The sequence below is a fragment of the Lytechinus pictus genome, chromosome 15 (assembly GCF_037042905.1).
Source record: "Lytechinus pictus isolate F3 Inbred chromosome 15, Lp3.0, whole genome shotgun sequence".
Lineage (NCBI taxonomy): Eukaryota > Metazoa > Echinodermata > Echinoidea > Temnopleuroida > Toxopneustidae > Lytechinus > Lytechinus pictus.
In genome coordinates, this window is record NC_087259.1 from 24,645,930 (window position 1) to 24,670,342 (window position 24,413).

The window sequence follows — 24,413 nt, forward strand, 5'->3', positions numbered from 1 at the left end:
CAGATATTTTATTTTTTTTTGCTGCATTTTAATTTGTAAAACAGCATACTAACCAGGGCCCCGTTGCATAAAAGTTACCATCATATCATGGTAACTTTGCCATCCATTGGTAACTTGAATGGAATCCTTGATTTTGATTGGCTGTTGATCATAGTTACCATGGTAGTTGACATTGGATTGCAAAGTTACCATAATAGAAACTTTTATGCTACGGGGCCCAAGTCCGTACTGAAGTAGCTATAGGATTCCTGTGAATGATTGACCTACCCCTGGAAAAGTATATACCAAAAATATCTTCTCATTTTCTGAGGTAAATTTTGACCGATTTTGGAGTTCATAACTTTTTTTTATAAACAAATTTGTTTGCTAATTCATCAAGTACATGTCTAATCATCAGGTAGTCTCTCACTTTATGGTAATCAATGTTATCTCTTCAAAAGATCTACCACCCATTATCAAACTCACAAATAATACCAACAAGGATTCTGATAACATATTACAAGTTGAAATTCCATCATCTTTTATTTTGCATTTATCATAATCTGAATTTCCAAGATACAGGTTTGGACAGTACGTATAATTCACAAAATTGGAAAAAAGATGGTGATTTACAAGATCCAAACAATACCAGACAGCTTCAGAGTGGTATATGCCTAAACTGGTAAACTGAGAGCATAGCACAAATGGAGAGTATTTTGGCAGTTTCTGATATTCGATCAAAGCTTTTCCATGAACTCAAAGGAATCATTTATTTTCTTTTTAATCTGTAAGAAAATATGGAAAAGCTATGCTTGGTTTGAATCACTGGAAATTAATCCACAGACACAATACAAGAAGCAGTTTTGTTTTGAAAAGCCTCTACTGCCGTCATTAAAGAGATTTGGCACATTTTATGTAAAATTAATATTTCAAATGTAAAGCTAGAACTTATAGGCCATAATGTAACTGGGATTGGTCATTTCCCTAACAAGTGTAGCTTATAGAACATGGGGTGGATTAACCCTAATTCTCCCGGGGGGGGGGGGGCCATAATGGCCCCCCCCCTTGACAATTTTCGCGATATATCTGCTGCGCAAATTTTTTTGACCTCGCCGCTCACTGACTTTTTACTTTCAAGTCTCGCGCAAATTTTGAGACCAAATTTGTGACGCCCGGGTACACGGTTACGACATTACGCAACATTATGTAAGTGCATGTCAGACCCAAAATTGCTCATAAACGTGATTTCATGTACAAATCCAATGCAAATTGTGTATTTAGCCAAAATTCATAAATGTATCATTATTTCTACTTTTACTGATTAAACTGAATTAATTTTGCCTTGTTTATGATCAGAACTAAGTCTGGAATGATTTCCATTGAAAAAACAATAAAAAACAAAAAGTAAAAAAACAAAGAAATACATAAGAAATTCATAAAACAGAAAAATACATAAGAAATTGATTTCCGAACCGAAGTTTTTTTAATTGCGATTGTTAAGATTGCTACAAAGAATTTTTTTACCAAAAATTAGCATTCTAGGAGCTTTATTTAGTGAATTATAGCAAAAAGTATGATTTATGCATAAATTAGCATAATTAATTCATATAAAATAAAATCTCATTATTTTGGAAACTTTTACCATACAGCCTTGTAGATTACATCGCACACTACCAGTGTGCAAATTTTTGCGTCGCTCGCGCAATCGGCGGCCGAGATCTTAAGGGGGGGCCATAATGCCCCCCCCCCCCCCCCCGGGATTGACAAGAATCAAAATACCCCGGGAGATTGAGGGTTAACCATATATGTTTCTCTGGGAAAAGTTAAAATGAATAACTGCCAACCTTGCATTAGTTGAATCTCATTAGCACATAATTCTCAAAGTTGGAATATTACTAAAAATTATCTGTACATTATTGCTCATATGTCAAATTCCTCCCAGGCCAAACAGATTCACGATATAACACCCAAAAATATTAAACTTGGGGAAAAGATTACCGAGCAAGGTTTCATGATGACTGTCTTCATTGATAAAGGGCCATTCATATTGCTTAATAGTACACTTGGTTGTTGATGAAATTTTCATCAAGAATTTATCTTTAAAGGAGAATGAAACTCTTGGAGCAAGTTAGCTTTTGTGAAAGCAGAAAAATCAAAGAATAAGATCAACAAAACTTTTAGTAAAATAGGACTAGCAATAAAAGAGTTATGAGCATTTGAATGTCGAGATCACTAATGCTATGGAGATCCTCCCATTGGCAATGCGACCAAGATCTGTGATGTCACACACGTACAACTCTCCCATTTGGACACTGAAAATATACCCCAAAACATCTCTTTTTGCTCATTCTAATCATATGACAAACGATTCATCAATGATATAATGTTGTGAAACCTCTGTACTTGTCATCTCATAAAGAGAACACCTCACCTTGTGATAGACTGTATAAAAGTGAGAATATAAGTGAAATAAGTATTAAAGTAATGAGGGAGTTGTACGTGTGTGATATCACAGATCTTGGTCGCATTGCCGTTGGGAGGATCTACATGGCACTAGTGATCTCAATATTCGAATGCTCATAACTTTCTTATTATTCATTCAATCTTCCTCAAACTTTCAACAATATGTTTCTTTGATTTTTCTCTTTGATATGGATTCAGCTGGTTTCAAGGGTTTCATTCTCCTTTAAGAATGAGACATGGCTACCACAATACCTTCGTAGTAACAGAACATAATAGGTATCATAATGTACACACAAAATGTGTAGGCACAACGACCACTTATTGTAGAAACTGGATCATATTCTATGATTGAGATGATAATTCAGGATTTCACACTCATTGAAATATTGCTCTCATATGTGAAGGTGTAAAATTCTTATTGCTTTTTCGTTCACATTTAAAATACAACTGTACCTTAGTTTTTTTTTTATATGCATACAAATTAATAATCCTTGGTTTACTAAACTAAAAATATATCAATTAGATTTTGAGCAACAAAGAAGGAGTATAATGTTTATCAAACTTCAGCCTACACTAAACTTGGACGCTATAATGATGTCATATTACAAAAATAAATTCATGAAGACCTATTTGAATACCATATCATTTTCATTTATATGAAATAATACTGTATTGCTATACTACATAATATTAGAAATTCTATAATCTTATTTTTTAAAATCTGCTTTCTTATGTACACATATAAGTACCAACACTTTGAGTTGTTATAAATCTCAGATTGTATGTAAAGTTTATCAAACTAAATTCAAGTGCACTTTTGTTAATCCCATCTACATTTAAAAATTCTATGCAATTTGACTCTGAACATAAAGAGCATCTCATGCATTTAAATTTCACATTCATATTCACGATAATGTATATGGTTGCAGGGGGGGGGCAATGTCATATCTCAAATTTTATGGGAAATCCTTTTGATTTTAAATATAAATTAATCAATTAATTGATATCCTGTTTAAATCCTATCTCTCTATTTTGAGAATCGTCCATTGAACATATATATAGTGTATCAATGGAACTCAATCAAAGAAAATTGTCATCTGCATCCTTTTTTTCTTATTTGCTCTTTATGCCCCCCCCCCCCCTTCTTCTAACTCCAAATCTTGGCACTGCCACAGCCATAGCTGTAGTTTCACATAAGCCATAACTGTAGTTTCACATTACATGAGCTAAAAAAAAGGGGAAAAAGCTTTCCATAAAGACCACAGGTCTAATTATCTAAGATAAATATTGTTTTTCACCTCATTGGTGGTTTTCTAAATTAGGATTCTCCTGTAATATAAAACCTAAAAATCAATTATTTATCTCCAAAATAAAAAAAATTATAGATTGTACTTCAATGTATTATCAAAATAAATATTCACCCTGTTAGAAAGCTGTAATATATCCTTACCTGGTGGATGATTCTTAAAGCTGTTCATAAGTTGAGAGTGATTTTAAGAACTAGTGAAGCTTTCTTACATAATAAGTAATCCTGAATGGACATTTAATGGTAAATATCATTTACCACAATAAAGGATCACCAGTCGTACTTAAAGTCACTCTTAACTTATGAACAGCTTTATGAAATGGCCCCCTGGGGTGTTCCATGAAGGAGTTCATAAAGTAACAAGCAATTTCATGAATGACTGGAATACAAAATAAGAATAAGCTGAAAGCTCAATCAATTTGAATACAAACAATTATGTGAAAAACATAACTGTTACCGCTAATCATATTGTTTCCCCAGAACTCTTATATGCTATTCTTATAATACATTAAACCAGTCTTTGCTGACCACCCAAGGGAAACACAAAATGTGACCTTTATAGGCAGGTGGCTGCTATAGACAGGGGGCCACTTAGACAAGTTTGACTGATGTTAAAAATCAAGAAAAACATTTAGCTCATATTCTCGCTCTTCATATTCCAATCCCTCATAAAGTCATGCCTAATCTTATGAAAGCGTTTATGAAACAGTCCCCTAAAAGGTATAACAGAAAGTGAATTAGCTGGATTAAGACTAGCAGTGGTCATGTCTTATCTTCACTAATCTCTACATGTTGCTCTGCCTCTGGCTGGTCACTCGACGAGTCACCTTCAATTTTAGTTATTGTATTTTTATCACCTTGGTCACAAGAAACTGTTGAAACAATGATTTCATTGTCAATTTTCTCTTCATGTTTATCAGCTTTTTCATTTGCTTTTTCATCAGTTTGCTCAGCACTTTTTGAAAGAGTCGTGATGTCAGGTGCAGCTGGGGAATCAAGTTTGTCAGAGGAACTTCCTGAAGATACAATGGATTGTTCCAGTTGATTGGACATGCTCCCTGAGTTATTGCTGGATATATGGGCTGTTCCATTGTCCTTTGAGGGGTGATTAGTAACCTCTTGCTGGTGAGGGACTGTTATTGGCACTGGTGAGGTAGGCGGCGTTTCATCCGGAATCTCAAACTCGTCAAGATTTTCAACTTCAAGTTTGCTGACAAGCTCTTCGAGCTTCCGTGCTTTGCGGAGTTCGTTCTCGTGGATGATGGTGCATAGATGTTCTGTAAGGGCCTCCTTCATTTCAGAAGCTTTATGAAGATGGGTCTTGGCTGCTACGAACTCTGCCTCAGCTTTTTGATAACGACGCCTGCAAAACATGAATACAAGACAAAAACTTGGAAAGTGTCCATTTCATGTTTTTCAATCATGTTAACCGGTTTAATTGATGAAATTTGTCATTTCATTTATCCACTTTACTACAAACATTTCTACACACTGTGAGATTGGCTTTTGCTGGTTCAAAATTTCAACAACCAATATAGCCATTGACAAACATGGAAATAAACAAAAGAAATCATGAATATAACATTTTGTGAACATGTTGAACGAATTATCCATCCCCTTCCCTCCTAACCACTCCCAACCCCTCCCTATAAAGATACTCACAGAGCATCGTTGAAATATCTGCTTGCTTCCTCTATCTTGTCTCAGAGTATGCTCACATCATTGCTTAGTAGTGATTCTATCTCCCCCCTCCCTACTATACTCACTGAGCATCGTTGAAATCTCTGCTCGTTTCCTCTATCTTGTCTCGGTGTATGCTCACATCATTGCTGAGTAGTGATTCTATCTCCCCTCCCCTTCCCTCCTCCTACCCCCCCCCCTCCCTATCATACTCACTGAGCATCGTTGAAATCTCTGCTTGCTTCCTCTATCTTGTCTCGGAGTATGCTCACATCATTTGTGAGTAGTGATTCTATTTTAGTTAGTTCCTTCTGAATGTACAACAATCTCTTGGCTTCTGCCTGGGTCTTCTTCTTTCTAGAAATATAAATAAAATCATAAATTTCATTGAAAAGCTTGTTCACCAAACTGTCCCTTATGCCAGAGATCCCAGCATGGTAAAACTACCACTTAGATCAGAGAGAAATAGATGGAGTCTCGACTGCACCCAAATTTTTAACCAAGCTTGGGTGTAAAATGGTAATGCTATTCAAAAATTTGCTGAATTCCATAACACAGTTATATGCACATCCTATGTCTGTTTACAAATGGCAGAGAAGATGTCACACACTTTCTTTTTTTTTCTTCATAATATGAAATATGAAATATTTAATTATTTGTAGATTTGAAAATAAGGAAGCTCTTGATTGAATAAGTTGCAATAATAATGGCTATTTCACATGTTTATTAAAGCCAAACCATGTTCATATGAGAGATAGATGGGCTAATCGAAGATGCAAAATGCAAACATTTAAGCATTCTGCATCAAGACCGCCAACCAATAATATCCTAGTATCATTCCCAAACCACACCCAATGCATGACTTTTCGGGCTTAAACTGGGTGGAGCTTACGACCCTGCAAAAATGTTTGGAACATACACTGCCAAATGTTCAGGGATGCCACTAGGTGTCCTCCAAAAATACTGAAACTTATCGCGGGTCGGGACAGTGTCCAAGAAAGAAAACAATTTAGGGGGTCCACCATTTTGAAATGGACACAGGTAAAAATTTGGACAAGCCAAAAAAAAAAAAAATTAGGAGGGGGGGGGGTCCGCCCCCACCTCAAATTTAGGGGAGGACCAAGTGGCTTCTTACCTTGTTGTGATCAATGACTTTGAAGTCAATTATGTTTGAAAACTGACGGTAGTTAGTTGTTGTGTGTTTCTCATAGAACGCTAGACCAAAAGCTTCAGTCTCTGTATTTTGGTTGTTCAGCTGAACCGTGTTGGCTCCACTCACCAATACATAGACTGAAGAGTTGTTGGCCCGTACATAAAGACAACGTATCAGCTAACCTGCTGCATGCTGATATGGAACCCAGGGAGCTCCGGCCCGGAAACAGGCCGGAGCTCCTGGGTTCCGTATCAGCATGCAGCAGTAACGTTTGATCTAACATTCGGCGGAAACCCGATTTTCGGATCGTTTTTGGTACATAGAATGTCACATTATAAAAAAAATAATTACATCCAAACTTACGAGAAAATATATAAAATTAACAAACATCGTACCTTAGACCACAGTTACCACTAATTCCTTTCAAATGATGATCAAAACATAGTCATCCTCGATCCTTTCGCATCATAAGTTGCCATCTTGGATGACGTCATCATCTTTACAGACGTATTTACCAGTCGCTATTATACCGCGATTCATGCCGCTGCTTTGCGCTCGTCTATGTGCGTGCGTTCGAAACTTGTTGCTCGCATTGATTGGCCAGGATTTATTCTAATTGGAAAGCCTCCATAAAAGCATAACTCAATGAAAGTAGTGGGTAGTGTGCGCGTTTATAATAATAGCAAATATCTCAGGGAAATATCTCTCACTCGGTCGATCGGCATGCATGAGAGAGAGGGGGGAAACAGGAGGACTTTCCGGTTTTTTAATACACAGAAAACAGGAAAAGTCGGAAATACGAAAAAAAGACAGATAGAGGGAAAAAGCCGGAATTCCGTATAAAGACGGAAAAGTGGCATCCCTGAATGTTATGAATTCTTGCATGTATTAAGTACCCAACTGTATTGCAAATTACTTTGCCCAAACAATATAAAACCTGTCACTAACCAGGCCATTACTAACAAGGCCCATTACCAACCAGGTGGTTATTTAGCCCAACAATTTCAGTTGGCACATTGACCTCTCCCATTCAATCATAACCCATGACCAAGCAATCACAAACTCAAAATCCCCAGGGGCTTAACTGTAATAGCGCCCTCTTTATAATATGTTAATCCTTTCCAACACTTTCTTCCAATTAAATATTTTACAAAAAAATTGTGATCTGCTACAGTAGGATAAATTACCAAAGAAATAATGAGTGTAATCAGAACCACATGGGATTTAAAAAAAAGACTTACCTGTCTGCTATTGCTCTAGCCAAAAGGTTTTTCTTCTTTGTATTCTCTTCCTCCATCTGTTTTTGCTTCTTCTGAAACTCCTCAAGTTTAGAAATCTCTCTCCTGCACGAGGGTGGTTAAGTAAAACACAAGAGAAAATTGTCAGCAAAGCCGCAAAGAGTGCAAAATTACAATATAAAAACACATACAGAATGCTGCTCTCTCCATCTTCAGATAACAAGAATAGAATTTTAAAGGGAGGAGTGAGCTGACCAACAATGTGTACTGCTTAACATTGACTGTGTGTTATACATACTAGTCTTAAAATATATCTTTTGAGATAACTATTAGTATACATTAATAAATTAGCTTAGAATTTATTTTGTTTGTGTATAGAGAAGCAATGTTTTTTGAGAGGTATAATACTTTGCTATTTGGTAATATAATTATTTTGATATGAATATTCAGTAGTGAATCAGTGTGTTATTAGTCAAGTGTATACATATTACAAGACTACGCTGGTCGGAATACTGCATTACGGGTAATGAACTGGCCAGATTTGAATAGTTGAGGACTTGAGCTGGGGCTATAAAAGGCTACTGGTTTGTACACCCTTTAAAGGCAACGAACCAGAACAAAAAAAGAAAATCCTGAGCACGTCCTGTTTCATAAAGACTTGTTATTATAACAATTGCACAAATCTATAACAAATTTGCAATCAGCTTATCAAACTGAATGATTTGGGCGATTTATGTGATTACATATCTGTTATTATAACAAGCTTTATGGAACAGAATGCAACATTATGATCATTAAAAAAAACAGAATTATGTTCTTTTGAATTGTCATAAATGAGTAAATATTGAGTATGATTCTTTTTATTTGTTCAATAAAACATACAAACATAAAAAAAAAGATTTATTTCATTTTCATGATGATCATGTCACAAATAAACATATATGCCTTGAAAAGAAATAGATTACCTCTAAACATTCCCATTTCCCATTACAGACCATATAGTCATTGTAATTTGAGACAAAATTTTCATTGCTTTGTCCCAATTTACATATAACAAAGAACAGTGTACAAGATGCAGAGCTCTAATATTAATACTAATATATGAATGACCGCTACAGAGGCAATCCAGCCCTAACAGTATGCTCTCACAGAGGGAAAGGCATTTAAACAAAAATTTCTTGGAACCACTGCTAGTAATAGCAGAATAGCGTACAAAGGCAAGCTGAGGTGGGGACATTTATAGGCAATCACCTTCATCATCTTGGTTTCATGCAAACCCTTAAGAATTCCCTTTTTGATACTCACTCATGCCCTTCCTCTTCATCTAAAATCTTGACCTTCTCTGCCTCCTCTTCCTGAGATTCCAGAGATTCCTTCTTGCTGTCATCCTCAAGCCGTCTATGATCCACCACTTCTCCCCTTGGCGCATCATTCTGTCTGTCTTCAGCCTTGTCTTGAGGTGGGGGAGGGGCTTTCCTTCTCGCTGGAGGAGGTCGTCTTTGGGTCGGCTCATTTAGTTTACTCCAGACGCTGTGCTCTGCAGAGGAGACAGGTTTCCCTCGGGTACCCTGTGGCTTTGGTCTGGAGAGCATTTGGTCTGGACTGACAGGAGTTTGGCTCTAAATACAAAAAAAGGATATTGTTTTTATCTTGTAACAACTGCTGAGAAACATGTTTTAACATAATAATGATAGTAACAGTAATAACAAATACAACATTTATATAGCTAGCGCCAATACAAATGTTTATAAATGCTACCTACTATAACCCTCACTGTAGCATGGCTAGCCTTAAAAGGCGCTCCAGCCTCCAGCATACAAGGAATTTTTCCATACCAGATCTTCCCCTGCCATTTGATTGAACTGACCTGGACCTGAAGGAAAGCAAAGAATATTGTCACTTCCGGTTGACTTTGTCCAGTTATCTTCCTCCAGATCTTCCTCTGCTGTTCTAATTTTGCTGACCTCGACCCAGCTATAAAACTTACCACAGCCTGGGATGGCCCTGGTCTTCCTCTACCCCTGCTTAGTCCAGATCAGCCCTGCCCCTCTAATTGTGTTTACTTCGACCCAGCTATAAAACCTACCACAGCCTGGGATGGCCCTGGTCTTCCTCTACCCCTGCTTAGCCAAGATCATCCCTGCCCCTCTAATTGTGTTTAATTTGACCCAGCTATTAAACTTACCACAGCCTTGGATGGCCCTGATCTTCCTCTACCCCTGCTTAGTCCAGATCATCCCTGCCCCTCTAATTGTGTTTAATTTGACCCAGCTATTAAACTTACCACAGCCTTGGATGGCCCTGATCTTCCTCTACCCCTGCTTAGTCCAGATCATCCCTGCCCCTCTAATTGTGTTTACTTGGACCCAGCAATAAAACTTACCACAGCCTGGGATGGCCCTGGTCTTCCTCTACCCCTGCTTAGTCCAGATCATCCCCGGCCCTCTAATTGTGTTTACTTCGACCAAGCTATAAAACTTACCACAGCCTTGGATGGCCCTGGTCTTCCTCTACCCCTGCTTAGCCAAGATCATCCCTGCCCCTCTAATTGTGTTTAATTTGACCCAGCTGTTAAACATACCACAGCCTGGGATGGCCCTGGTCTTCCTCTACCCCTGCTTACTCCAGATCTTCCCCTGCCCCTCTGGTTGTGCTGACCTCGACCTGAAGGAAAAACAATGAAGTTGTCACTTTTGAACTGGCCACGCAGTGAAAACTTGGTATTGAGCATTTTCCTAGCTATGATTTCTAAGTCCCTGAAAAGTAACTTCTTATCCTGTTTTTAATGTTTTGGATACTAATATCTCCAGTGCATTAATACAAGATTCTATAGCAACTTCAACTTTTTTTTCCTGTGGCATTTATAATGCTTAGCCTATTACTCAGTAAAGTCATTTGGTTATTTTAAGTACGGTGTTGAAATTTGGTGTTGGTGTTGTGACAACACCAACACCAGCCACAACAACACACTTGAAATCAGGCTGGTGTTGGGATTGACCTTCAGAAAATATGACGTATTTCCGGCGGTTCGTGTTGAAGGATGGTGTTGAATGTCTGCTGAACCCAACACTGCGGCTGGTGTTGACGATCTACATGCAATTTCCCCATTCTCCAACAAGAACCCCCAGGGATTGGGAAAATCATGATGACAAGTTCGGTGTTGGTCTTGGCAATCTCAAGCTCGTGAACAGGCAGCAAACACAATGAAACATCCCTGTAAAATTAGCTTTTACAGTTAAGATGAGTACAAATCATTTGAGCTTTATATATTTTGATGAAGAATAATGTTCACTCTTTCGAATTCTTGAATTAATTAAAGCATTTGTAAATTTTGTATTCTGTGCGATGAGAATTTAATGCATTTCTCTCCAATTTCATTTTCTTCGTCAAGACTTCTCGCGTGAAGTTGAGATGATTTAGCAATGTCATGTGCTATCGATAACGCAATCGGTATTGTTCCTCTGAACCCAGCTCGGTGTTGGAGCTCGGTTCAGCGGCCTTTTTACGCTCTCAACACCATCACCAAACACCGTACTTGAAATCACCCATTAATAACAAACAATGAATTAAATTAAACATGATGAGAAGAGGAGGAAGTGGAAGTATAGCAGGATGAGGAAAGAAGACAACGGCGCCTACAAAAAAGGTTCTTTTCTAAAAGTACTATCAATATGAATATTTATCAATAGTAATTTTCAAAATATCAATAATACAAAATAAAAGAATACATCTAATGAAAAATATGAAAACTGTACAGTTAAAAATAGTTATACATCTAATAATAAAGAAGAATTATTTGATGAAAGTCAATGGGAAATTATACGTACCACCTCTGGCAGGCATTCCTCCCTCATTGGAAGTTTGTTTTAAAGCATTTAGCTGTTCATCTGTAAATCCTGTCCATGCCATCTTTATTTAAATTCAACTGCAGAAAAAATGATTATAACAATATCAGGCATTTCTCAAAAAAGCCACAAAATGCAACAATTCACATCAAAATCCCACAATCATGCATGAGTAGATCAAAACTGAATGAGTACATAGATATTGGGCACAATTTTTTTTATATCAAATATGAATAAAAAAATGACTGGCTGCACCTACTGCTATTAGACATATTTGCAAAAAGAATCATATTGATAATTTTCTTAAATCTTAATGAGATTTTTTGGCACTCATATAGTCTGAGTCTACACTTAAAAAATAATAAGGAACAATATCAACTTAAAATTTTGTGGAACATTAAAGAAATCCATGTTCAATCTGACTTCAGTTCAAACTTTAAGTCTCTCCTCCCCCGGCCCCCCTTTATACTTCATACCGGTACATGCCCGCGGGGGCACTCACATATATTGGTGGTACGGGGACGTGCCGCTTTGAAGACCCCCTTTTTCAGACCTAACTTTCTGTTCTCTAAATACTCCGAATCGAATGACAAAAATTCCACTCAGAAACCCCACTCGCAAGACCCGCTTTTCACACCGCCCGGTATATATATTTAGTCCCCAAGACCCCAATAAAATTACCTCCTAACTTACGGTCCTAAGTACAAAATATAAATAACAAAATATATATGCCAAATCAAATGGCTCTGGAAGAAAATGCGTAATGGCTAAATGAGCAAAATAAGCATGGAATTCCATCAAATCAAAGTAAATGTCAGGTATTTTTACAATCAACAGGCCTATATATAAGTCTGTCCCACCAGCCACATCAATCACACTAGTCAGTAGAGGCACTGGTCCAAAAATTGGGATTATCCCAGAAAACAAGGATATCCTCATAACCAGGACAAATCATGTCTTGAGAAACTGAGATTGTCCTTGACTTTGTTTATGGGGACAGTTTTTTTTTCATTTACTCCTGCGGGACATGGACGGCAATTACGGGGATTGAGAGTGCTAAACATAGATTCAGTGACCTCAATTCTCCCCAGTTCACCGTCTATTTTTCACAACTTGCCGTCTTTCAATAATCTTGTTATGAAACCTGAGTGATATGTTTACATTGACTAGCGAACTCAATTGATAACGGCACTTGACAGGTGAATGAACTTTTTTTTCTTGTGTGGAGAAATCTTTGAAAACTGAGACAATTTTCTGGCCGGCGCCTCTACTGCTAGTGCGAGCACGCGAGGTTATCCTACTAACTCGCACACCATGCACACAGAACCGCATATGGCAGTAGATTTCTAACAAGTGGGTCTCGCGTGCTGGGACGCCACTTCTGGCGTCCACAACACGACTTCTATGGCTTGATTTTTCTGTGCTCGGCGGCATGTAATGAACCCATGGCAGGACTGGTCCCACATACCTATAATAAATAAAATAGACTCTAACGGAGTCTAAGTAACGTTAATTATTAACAAGTGGAATGCCTCTGGCCGTCTCACCTGCATCACGCTATTCAATATAGCAGCAGTGCTGATTTTGAAAACTACTATAACTCGCACAAGATGTTCAGTGATACTTGGTTACTCTTATTTCCACGTGTTATGAACTAGACCAATACACTTATAGAGATATGATGGCAATTCAACAAATACCCCCAATGTGGCCAAAGTTCTTTGACCTTAAATGACCTTTGACCTTGATCATGTGACCTGAAACTCGCACAGGATGTTCAGTGATACTTGATTAGTCTTATGTCCAAGTTTCAAGAGTCAGATCCATCAACTTTCAAAGTTATGATGGTAATTCAACAGATACCCCCATTGTGGCCAAAGTTTATTGACCTTTGACCTTGGTCATGTGACCTAAAATGTGCACAGGATGTTCAGTGATACTTGATTACTCTTATGTCCAAGTTTTATGAACTAGACCAACACACTTTCAAATTTATGGCTGTAATTCAACAAATACCCCAATTTGGCCAAAGTTCATTGACCCTAAATGACCTTTGACCTTGATCATGTGACCTGAAACTTGCACAGGATGTTCAGTAATACTTGATTACTATTATGTTCAAGTTTCATGAATCAGATCCATAAACTTTCAAAGTTATGATGGTAATTCAACAGATACCTCCAATTCGGCCAAAGTTCATTGACCCTAAATGACCTTTGACCTTGGTCATGTGACATGAAATTCATGCAGGATGTTCAGTGATACTTGATTAACCTTATGTATAAGTTTCATGAACTAGGTCCATATATTTTCTAAGTTATGATGACATTTCAAAAACTTAACCTTAGGTTAAGATTTTGATGTTGATTCCCCCAACATGGTCTAAGTTCATTGACCCTAAATGACCTTTGACCTTGGTCATGTGACATGAAACTCAGGCAGGATGTTCAGTAATACTTGATTAATCTTATGGCCAAGTTTCATGAACTAGGTCCATATACTTTCTAAGTTATGCTGTCATTTCAAAAACTTAACCTCAGGTTAAGATTTGGTGTTGACGCCGCTGCCGCCGTCGCCGCAGCCGTCGGAAAAGCGGCGCCTATAGTCTCACTCTGCTATGCAGGTGTGACAAAAATGCTTTTCTTTTTTAGCTAAAATTTCATGATTTCACAAAGATAAGTTTATGATGGGGGGACCTAAAGCTACGCACTTTGTTTGCAAACAATAAAAACTATCCCAATTTTAATATTTCAACAAACATCATTCACTAATTTGTGGCAAAAATTCTAAAGATCATTAACCAAGAAGAAAATATCGCAAAACTCACTAATACGAAAATCCCGCCATGTTTTCCGAACACCTCTTCATTCGCCACCCGATGTAGAAGGGGTCCTAAAGCTACGCACTCGATTTATCATGCAAAAAAATAGTATTTCCTGTGCCTCAATTTCTAAAATATATTCATATTATTATAGGATAAAATGAAATTTAAGCGAATATAACTCCTAAATTCCAAACAGTTGTTGGTTTTCTCTGCATTTAGAGATTTACTGCAGCCTCTGTTGAAAAAATTGAATAGGAATCGTTCGTCACTCTGCAGTCACAGTTCCACACACAGAGTGCGCATTTGCCATAACAAGTGGAATGCCTCTGGCCGTCTCACCTGCATCACGCGATTCAATATAGCAGCAGTGCTGATTTTGAAAACTACTATAACTCGCACAAGATGTTCAGTGATACTTGGTTACTCTTATTTCCACGTTTTATGAACTAGACCAATACACTTATAGAGATATGATGGCAATTCAACAAATACCCCCAACGTGGCCAAAGTTCTTTGACCTTACATGACCTTTGACCTTGATCATGTGACCTGAAACTCGCACAGGATGTTCAGTGATACTTGATTACTATTATGTCCAAGTTTTATGAACTAGACCAACACACTTTCAAATTTATGGCTGTAATTCAACAAATATCCCAATTTGGCCAAAGTTCATTGACCCTAAATGACCTTTGACCTTGATCATGTGACCTGAAACTTGCACAGGATGTTCAGTAATACTTGATTACTATTATGTCCAAGTTTCATGAATCAGATCCATAAACTTTCAAAGTTATGATGGTAATTCAACAGATACCCCCAATTCGGCCAAGTTCATTGACCCTAAATGACCTTTGACCTTGGTCATGTGACGTGAAACTCATGCAGGATGTTCAGTGATACTTGATTAACCTTATGTATAAGTTTCATGAACTAGGTCCATATATTTTCTAAGTTATGATGACATTTCAAAAACTTAACCTTAGGTTAAGATTTTGATGTTGATTCCCCCAACATGGTCTAAGTTCATTGACCCTAAATGACCTTTGACCTTGGTCATGTGACATGAAACTCAGGCAGGATGTTCAGTAATACTTGATTAACCTTATGGCCAAGTTTCATGAACTAGGTCCATATACTTTCTAAGTTATGCTGTCATTTCAAAAACTTAACCTCAGGTTAAGATTTGGTGTTGACGCCGCCGTCGCCGCCGCCGTCGGAAAAGCGGCGCCTATAGTCTCACTCTGCTATGCAGGTGAGACAAAAACTGGATGCGCGACGAGTGGTGCGTAGCTTTAGGACCCGCGCAGCTTTAGGACCCCCTACCATACATTTAAGGGCCATTCCGTGCTTTTGGGAACTGGTAGCCAAATTGAACTTGTACCTCCTTTCACCACAATATGTAAAGAATCTTCGCTTCGGCGATTTTGAAAAGAATTGATGCGAGAGACTTTGTTTACGATGCGAAGCTCCTCACACAACTGGTTACCTCTTTCCTCATGCGATGTTTAACGGGCTCAGTTTGCCACGGGTGGACAAGTTTTCAGATGACATCGACTATTCCGCGGAATCATAATTTTTGTAATTATCCATCTACCCCGCATTTCCCTGCTCTTCAAGACCACTCTGCCACTTTCACAATGTTGACAAAAACTTATATTACAAAATCGATTCACTAAATAAATCACAAACAAGATATATCTGGGGATGAATCACTTTAGTAAACTGTAACTGTATTATCTACTCGTGAAAATGGGAACCAGCATAGCTGGTTCCCATTTTCACGAGTAGATAAAGACAGTTTACTAGTGAAATTTATTTCGTCAGAGTCATCACTGACGAAATAAATCTCATTGGCAATCTCTCTCTATATCTACTCTTCAAAATGGGAACCATCTAAGAAAATTCTTTTGAATTATAAATGCTGGTTCCCATTTTCACGAGTAGATAAAGACAGTTTATTAATCAGATTTATTTCGTCAGAGAATCATCACTAACGAAATAAATATTACTAGTAATCTGTCTTTATCTACTCGCTGAAATGGGAACCAGCGTGTACAACTCTATTGAGAATTTTCCACGCTGGTTCCCATTTTGGCGAGTAGATTAAACTAGTTTAATCTACTCGCTGAAATGGGAACCAGCGTGTACAACTCTATGTGGAGTTTTCCATAGAGTTGTACGCACTGGTTCCCATTTCAGCGAGTAGAGTAAACTAGTTTACTCTACTCGCTAAAATGGGAACCAGTGTGTACAACTCTATGGGGAGTTTTCACGCTGGTTCCCATTTTAGCGAGTAGAGAAAAGACGGCGACGAAATCAATCTTTCTGATCTAAGCTCTTTGAAGGATTACTTTATCTAGAATCAGCGCGCCAGCTGCGGTGAAGCAGTGAACAAGCTCGAAAAGGTAGGTAGGTCATGTCTTGTCGTGAAAAAGTCTCCTTTGGAAATTAGGAACTGGTTCCCAATTTCACGATAATGCCCATTTAAGACATTAAGTACCAGATCTAGATAAATGATAATATGGTGACAACAATTAATCTTGATTTATTAAAAAGACTTTCTCATGAAATAGTTTGCTGCAACTACGATACCGGTATACCGGTACGATACTACGAAACTGTTCGTCTAACTTAGTTTCATCTACTTGGCAGTGATCAAGCTAACGTAAGAAACATAACGTGGGACTACAGTAACCCTGTCAGTAACCCAGGGAGCTCCGGCGCCCGCTGCGAGGGCCGGAGCTCCCTGGGTTACCCTGTCAGCAGCAAAATATGCCGAAGTTTGTTTGGAAAAATACTAAATACACTAAAAAGATATCATCAAAGCTTCAACTTTACTTGCCCATTTTTGACTGATTTAAGCAATACTTACAACTTCCCTCCTAAACATTTCACTCCAAAAACAACTGAATTAAATTTGTTGACAAGAATTGTTGACGTGTCCTCTGCTCGCTCTGGCTCTAACGCACGTACGTTCACCGCCTATAGGCTATGTATCAACTCAGTGGAGCCCGCCATTATAAAAGCCCTCTCGCGGTAGGTCGCCTAACAATCTTGTTAGCGACGCTTACGAGCATCTTCTTGCTCACTCTCCAAAATGTCTGCGATATTAAAATCCTAAAAACTAATGAAATCGTTTAAATTTAGTGAGACTATGAATGTTTATCATTTATATTGACTATCGGTGTATCAACCTATATCGAAATTATAAGCAAGTGTGTGTAAGAAGGCGATTTACCAGTCATTTTGATGAGTGATACAATATGCCAAAATTTATGAAAATATAGCGTAAATTTTATATAGCATTTCAAAAATCCTTATTTTCAATATCCCCATAATTTTTTGTTGTTTTAAAAAATATCTTATTACATTAACTAGAATTTTCCAGACCTGATAACGTTGGTAGCTTATTTTCTCCATCATTCATAAGAAAATTTCAGGCCTTCAAAATCTGGTTATTTTTTGTTATATTTCTAAAAGAAAATAGTTAGATTCGAACAACTATACCATTGTTCTCCCGAAGAAGGGTTATCATCACATAAATTTGTGTATATCATACATAACATTAAATATTACGAGTGTAGCAATCAATGTTGGATAACATTTTTCACGATGAGTTACGTAATGAACAGACAAATCAAGTTCATTCTTAGCACACGAGCCGCAGAATGCAAAATTTTAGCGTGTGCAGACGGGGCTGATCGCCCGGGCTGTCCGTTCAGATTATCCAGTCCGATACTGGAGTCAGGTGGTATATTTCACGTACCTTTTCCCCTCGCGATGACCACTGTGCAGTTTTAGTGTTTTATTTCGATACTCAGTCTATGAAATTCATACTTTACCGATGTCTAAAAATACTTGGAATATACCTGACACATAAATTATTTCATTTTCGGTGATTATTATTTCTTTCCTTAATTACAAAAAGTCAAACTGATGTCAAGAATGTGTAACATTGACTGTATAGTTAAAAATATAGGTTTGGGAAATATCGTGTTAAGTTTGTCCAATGTCATCAGCATCTCGGTATATGTTAAACAGAAAATATAAAACAACTATATGTTTTGTAAATTCCACGACCGCCTTTACCATTATGGAACATATGAAGCCAACCTGCATGACCGCCGGGGGGGGGGGGGGGGACTCAAATTATTTGTTAAAATGAAAGTAGTATCAATATTTATAGACCTTCAATATGCCTATTACCAGGCTCTTGTGATTATAAATTATAATCATGGTGAGTTGGGGGAGTAAAAGGGTTGGATGAAATAGATTGCATGGGGAGGGGTCGAGGCCGAGAGAAAAAAAGAATTAAGGGGCCAAAAGGAGATTGCAGGCCGGTAGAATGACAGAGGGTCAAATATTAATAGGGCAAGCTTTATTTGAGAGCTTGACCATAACAGGAGGGAAGGAAAAATACAAGACAGTGGAAATTTAAATAGGGAGAGCTGATCTTTGAGATATATAATGGCACGAAAGCAAAAACAAAGAAAGAGAGAACAGGGAGATAAAGGAGGAGGAGAAGCCCTTGCAATTAAAATGTATCAAACACACTTGGCTGGGGCGGCAGTGAGCACGGTGAGATGATTACCCCCCCCCCCCCCTCCCTCTACCACCTCGTCAGTCTCAGTAGCAGAGAAAGGGGACTAATGATTGACTTTTTGTGATTCATGCAGGTCGAAAGAAATGATAATTCTCAAAAATGAAATCATTCATGTGTCAGGTATATTAGAGCATTTTTAGATATCGGTAAACTATTCATTTCACAGATTAAGTATCAACATTAAGCACTATAAAACTGGACAGTGGTCATCGTGGAATATACCACCCGAAACCAGCATGACCAGTATGGGACTAGATAATCCCGTCCGACACACTAGGGATCAGCCCCGTCTGCGCACGCTAAAATTTATCATTCTGCGGCTCGCGTGCCAAGAATGAACTTGATTTTTTCTCTTCATTACAAAACTCATCGTGAAAAAGATTATCTAACATGGATTACTACACTCCTAAAATGAATTGATATGTATCATTTACACAACAATACGAGATGATAACCCTCATTCGGGCGTACAGTTGGTATAGTAGTTCGAATCTAACAATTTTCTGTTAGAAATATAACAATAATTAACCTGATTTTGAAGGTCTGGCATTTCCTCATAAAGCCGAGAAACAGTAATCTATTAACGTTATCAGGTCGGGAAAATTCTAGTTAATGTAATAAGATATTTTTTAAAACAACAAAAAATTATGGGGATATTGAAAATAAGGATTTTGAAATGCTATATAAAATTTACGCTATATTTTCATAAATTTTGGCACTTTGCATCACTCATCAAAATGACTGATAATTCGTAATATAACAGGCAATTGCCATTAAATTCGGTATGAGTTTGTACACCGATAGTCAGTGTAAATGATAAACATTCATAGCCTTACTAAATTTGAATAATTCCATCAGTTTGTAGGATTTTAATATCGCAGACATTATGGAGATTGAGCCAAACGATGCTAACAGGCGTTGCTAACAGGGTTGCTAGGCCCGAAAATCCGATTAAGCTCCGCCCACTTTTTACACTGAGTTGGAGGGATTAAAGCTCGTGAACGTTGGGCTTGACAGTCGAGTCTTGAATATTCATGAACCATGCATGATCGACGGTGATCGAGTGCATAACTTTGCCGGGTATGGAGGGAGGGGCTATATAGGGGGGCGGCAAGATTAAAGTAACCTTTTAAGTGTTGACATATCATAAAGTGAAGTTACTTAAGTTCTATATTAAAAATAGTTGTATTGTAAGGTGTACAAATTATAAGTTCAGGGGTATAGAAATGATAAAGTTCTATTAACTCAATCATCGAACCAAAGGGGAAATAAGTGAAACTGAAGTAGAGACGCAAGTTGAATTGAACCCCGGGGGGGGGGGGCACTCAGTATATAATGCATAGTGGGTATGTGCCGCGGAGGGGACCCCCATTTTTACACTCAAATTTCCGTTCCAAGGCATAGCATTTTTGTCCTATTGAGAAAAAAAACAAAGAAAGCCGCTCCAAGGCATAGCATTTCCTTCTTATCGAGAAAAAAGAAGAAAGAAATCCGCTCCAAAGCTTTGCATATTTTTCGTTACGCCGTTCCGGTCGCATTGATCTGCTACAATTTTGGTGAAAAGCGGCCGTAGAGCGCTTTTCGACCATCGCCTAAGCGCGAGCGCACCCAGCGGAGGCCGCCCTAGCTGCGTCATGCACGATTGCCCGTTCCATAGGGATGCATACGCATTCACAGAGATACGGAGATCCGTTCCGAGGACCCCCGTTTTCACAAACATTTGTAGTTCCGAAGCCCGTTCCGAGGACCCTCCTTTTTACAATAAGCCCGCTCCAAGGCCCCCGTTTTTTGCCTCGCCCGCGGCACACCACTACCACTTTTTTGGTCGAGTGCCCCCCCCCCCCCCGGAATTGAACAGAACCAAAGAAGTCTGGTAGTGCATCTCTGGGCCTGGGCTACGTTGCCTCAGCTGAACTCAGAATGATATACAATTTACATAATTTATTTGAATTAGAAATAACAACCAATAATGGAAGGATCGAACTAAAATGTAAGAACCCAATACATAAGATAAACCAATAAGGAATATGAAGGATGTCTGGGTGATTGTGTAATAAAACAGAAACTAAGGAGTCAGACTAGGGATGCAATGAGTGGAACACCTGAAGAGAGAATAGGGAAGGAATGAAGATGACAAAGAGAATGTCGGAGAGAAAAGGAATTCAGAGTAGAATGAATGAATGACCATTGAATATCATAACCTAAGTTCAAGGGCAGTGCTGAAAAGAAATGCAAATGAACTCAAGTCTATATAGACGGAACAGAAATGTAAAACAGCTGAAGAAAAAACAAGTCAAAGGAAATAAACAAAATAGGAAAATGACAAAATAACCATCCTACGTACAGTATATCTTGTGCATTTTTACGAGAATATACTCATGAGCCTCGTAGATAAATGCAGGCATGCAGCCTTTTTCTTTGGTGAAACTGCAAAACGATGTACTAGTAGAAGTTTATCAAATCGGGTAAAATATCAGGGAATATCGAGCTTATAACTGGCACCCGCCCATATAGCCCTACCTACGAAAAAAAAATTGCCTGTCTATGAAGGAGTGGAGCTCCGAGCAAGAAAATTTATGCGGTAGGGCCTAAAACTTAAATGATATATAGACACTTCTAGTCAGATAAGTCAAGCCATAGATGTTTAGTCAGTGAACGGTGCCGGGGGCTGACATTGACCGGATGAGATAGTTTTAAAAATTTGAAGAATGAAAAATGCTGTTTTGGAGCACTTTACAGCTCGAGTAGGTTGCTCATGAATTTACTAAATGCGTAATTATTATTATTATTATTATTATTTTTTTTTTTTTTTTTTGGGGGGGGGGGGGGCAACGGGTGGGCTGGCAACGCTCCCGACGGAGACAAATGCCCCCATGCCCCTCCCGGCCTAGTGCCTCCACTGGTGCACACAACCTTATTGCAGGGGCCAGCTATGGGGCCTACTTCCGACTCCAGTGCACCTGCCTCCACATTACTCTATCAAAACTATTCAGTTATATTTTATCATCTCTCTGATCAAATTGTGTTTTAGAACTTTCATTTTTCTAAAATTTTCATAAGAATAGGTATATGCTATTGATAAATTATCATGGAATTCACATATTGATACAATTTGCAAAACCTTATCAAGAAACGCTATAGTGATATAGTTATATGCTCTTTCACCGATTGCCTCTCGTTATGATCTATGCGCACTATAGCTTATTTAGGGATCGAAAGGCAACTTGATCGAGGTTTAACAAAATTTCACTCTTGAAAAAAGGGTACTTTGAGAGTAATAGATATTGTATTAAACGCTATATACATATTGCACATTAATATTTTCTCATTATTTCGCCAAAATTGCACTCGCAAAATTAATGAAATATTCCTTACAACTTTATCAATTCAATCTTGATTTTGTGCCTGTAGGTTTAATGAAAACTGCTTGTAAAAGTAATACTTTAAATATTTATTACATCAAGAAGCATAATGCTACCCTAAAACTTGAATGGATTTTACAAATACCCCCCCCCCCCCATGATCCCAATTATTGAATTAAAAAAATGTCCCCGTTAGATTTTCTTCTGATCTCTCAAGTTGTCACTAGGGGCGGTGCCATCATGTTTCGATGGGGGTGCATGGTAAACGCCCTAAATGTGCACTCTAAAAAATATGGGGTAAAAGTACTCCATGAGCTTAATTATGTGTCCAACCAATATTAAGCATTTCTTTTGGGCATTTTATTTATCCCGCAGTGAGGAGCGACAACAGCTGGATACTGACTTTGTATGAATATGTAAGATTTTTGTAAAAACCTTATTACTACATACTGCTTTTGGAGATTAGTTCTATTTTGGTTTCACCAATTACATAACCGATACAGCTATTTATATAGGATCTTTAATAACATAGAGCGACAACAGCTGGATACTGACTTTGTATGAATATATCAGATTTAAAAAAATCTTGTTTCTACATGTACATACTGCTTTTGGAGATGAGTTCTATTTTGGTTACGCCGATTACATAACGGTTACAATGTAGCATTGTTGCACATATGTTAAAAATATATATACAAGTAACTATTTTAGGGTCGTCTTCTCCTAGTACATGTACACTTTGAAAACAAATACTTTTAAATGGAGTGTTTCTTTACTCTTAGTCCGTTTTTCTGAGGTCGAGCAAGTCTATCAAAATATATTCAACCAAAACGATTTGTTTTGTATTGTACTTATATTTTGGTAATTGTCTTCTTGCACATCGCTGTGCCATATTTTTAGCATGTCATGCTCTTCTTACACTTGATTTGATTGTCAGTCTTGAATCTATTTTCCATAATTTCTACTTTATTAATATGAATGTGAATCAGCAAGAAAGTTCACAAAACCTTCGTACCAGTCGTGTATCGATTTGTAAATAATATCATCGCTATATTTATTTATCAAGAGATGCAAGTAAAGTCGTTATTATCGTAAAACCTACTATCATTATGATATATAAGTATTTTTTGTTCACACGTTTATTATATGATGGATAGTAATATAGATTTGGAACTAAATGAGGTCATTGCAACGTCATCTTGCCAATATTATTTACCCCATGAATTCAAAAATAAGATTACTTACCAAGAAAATCATTTCAGTATTCTTCATGTAAATTCAAGGAGTTTATGTAAGAATTTTGATACTTTTCAAGAATTGCTTTCTTCTGTTGAATATGAATATAGTATTATATGTGTAACTGAAACATGGCTAAATGACAAATCTCCAGATTTATTTAATATCAGTGGTTATTTACTTCTTCATGTTGATAGAAATAATATGAAAGGTGGTGGTGTTGCTATATATATAAAATAATCTTATCAATTTTTTTTATCAGGAAAGACTTACAATTTGTGAGTAATAGCGCTGAATCATTATTTGTTGAAGTTGAAAATTGTAATTTCAAAAATTCTGTTATAGGTGTTGTTTATCGACCACCCCACTTAAATACTGAATCCTTCTTCTCTGATATAGATATTATTCTTCATAAACTTACAACCGAAAATAAAGATATATATTTATCTGGTGATTACAATATTGATATTCTAAATGTTAATAAACAAAGCCAAACATTTGTCAATGTATTGAATTCGTATGCATTATATCCTTTTATAGATAAACCAACACGTGTTTCTGCTGTAAGTTCTACTTTAATCGATAATATTTTTTCCAACACTGACAAGCGACATATTTCATCTGGTATATTATATTCTGATGTTTCTGACCATCTTCCTATATTTATTATCACTACACTTGGACAAAGTAAAAAGCCTGCTACAAATATTACTTATATTCG

At 37.4% G+C, this 24,413-nt stretch overlaps 1 protein-coding gene across 3 annotated transcripts; it reads right to left on the reverse strand.

The window, feature by feature from the left end:
- Positions 1-496: 496 nt before the first annotated feature.
- LOC129277960 (RAB6-interacting golgin-like) lies at positions 497-17,449 on the reverse strand. 3 transcript variants are annotated; one of them, XM_054914150.2, is made up of 7 exons: positions 17,364-17,449; positions 11,647-11,744; positions 10,401-10,483; positions 9,125-9,438; positions 7,823-7,924; positions 5,645-5,785; positions 497-5,111 (listed from the first exon to the last, which is right to left on the reverse strand). In XM_054914150.2, the coding sequence occupies exons 2-7, from the start codon at positions 11,726-11,728 to the stop codon at positions 4,511-4,513; spliced, it is 1,323 nt and encodes a 440-aa protein (XP_054770125.2). In that variant the 5' UTR covers positions 11,729-11,744; positions 17,364-17,449; the 3' UTR covers positions 497-4,510. The 3 variants fall into 3 exon arrangements, with proteins under 3 accessions (XP_054770125.2, XP_054770126.2, XP_054770127.2); XM_054914151.2 differs by having other exon boundaries at positions 10,302-10,483; XM_054914152.2 differs by lacking the exons at positions 10,401-10,483; positions 11,647-11,744; positions 17,364-17,449 and adding an exon at positions 9,807-9,870.
- Between the last annotated feature and the right edge of the window lie 6,964 nt (positions 17,450-24,413).

Excerpts from the sequence above, each read along its gene's own strand:
- LOC129277960 (XM_054914150.2), bottom strand. The coding sequence starts at position 11,728 with ATGGCATGGACAGGATTTACAGATGAACAGCTAAATGCTTTAAAACAA. Across the intron at positions 7,925-9,124 it reads GATGAAGAGGAAGGGCATGA|GAGAGAGATTTCTAAACTTG; the intron begins GTGAGTATCAAA and ends ACCCTCGTGCAG. Across the intron at positions 5,786-7,822 it reads GCTAGAGCAATAGCAGACAG|AAAGAAGAAGACCCAGGCAG; the intron begins GTAAGTCTTTTT and ends TTATATTTCTAG.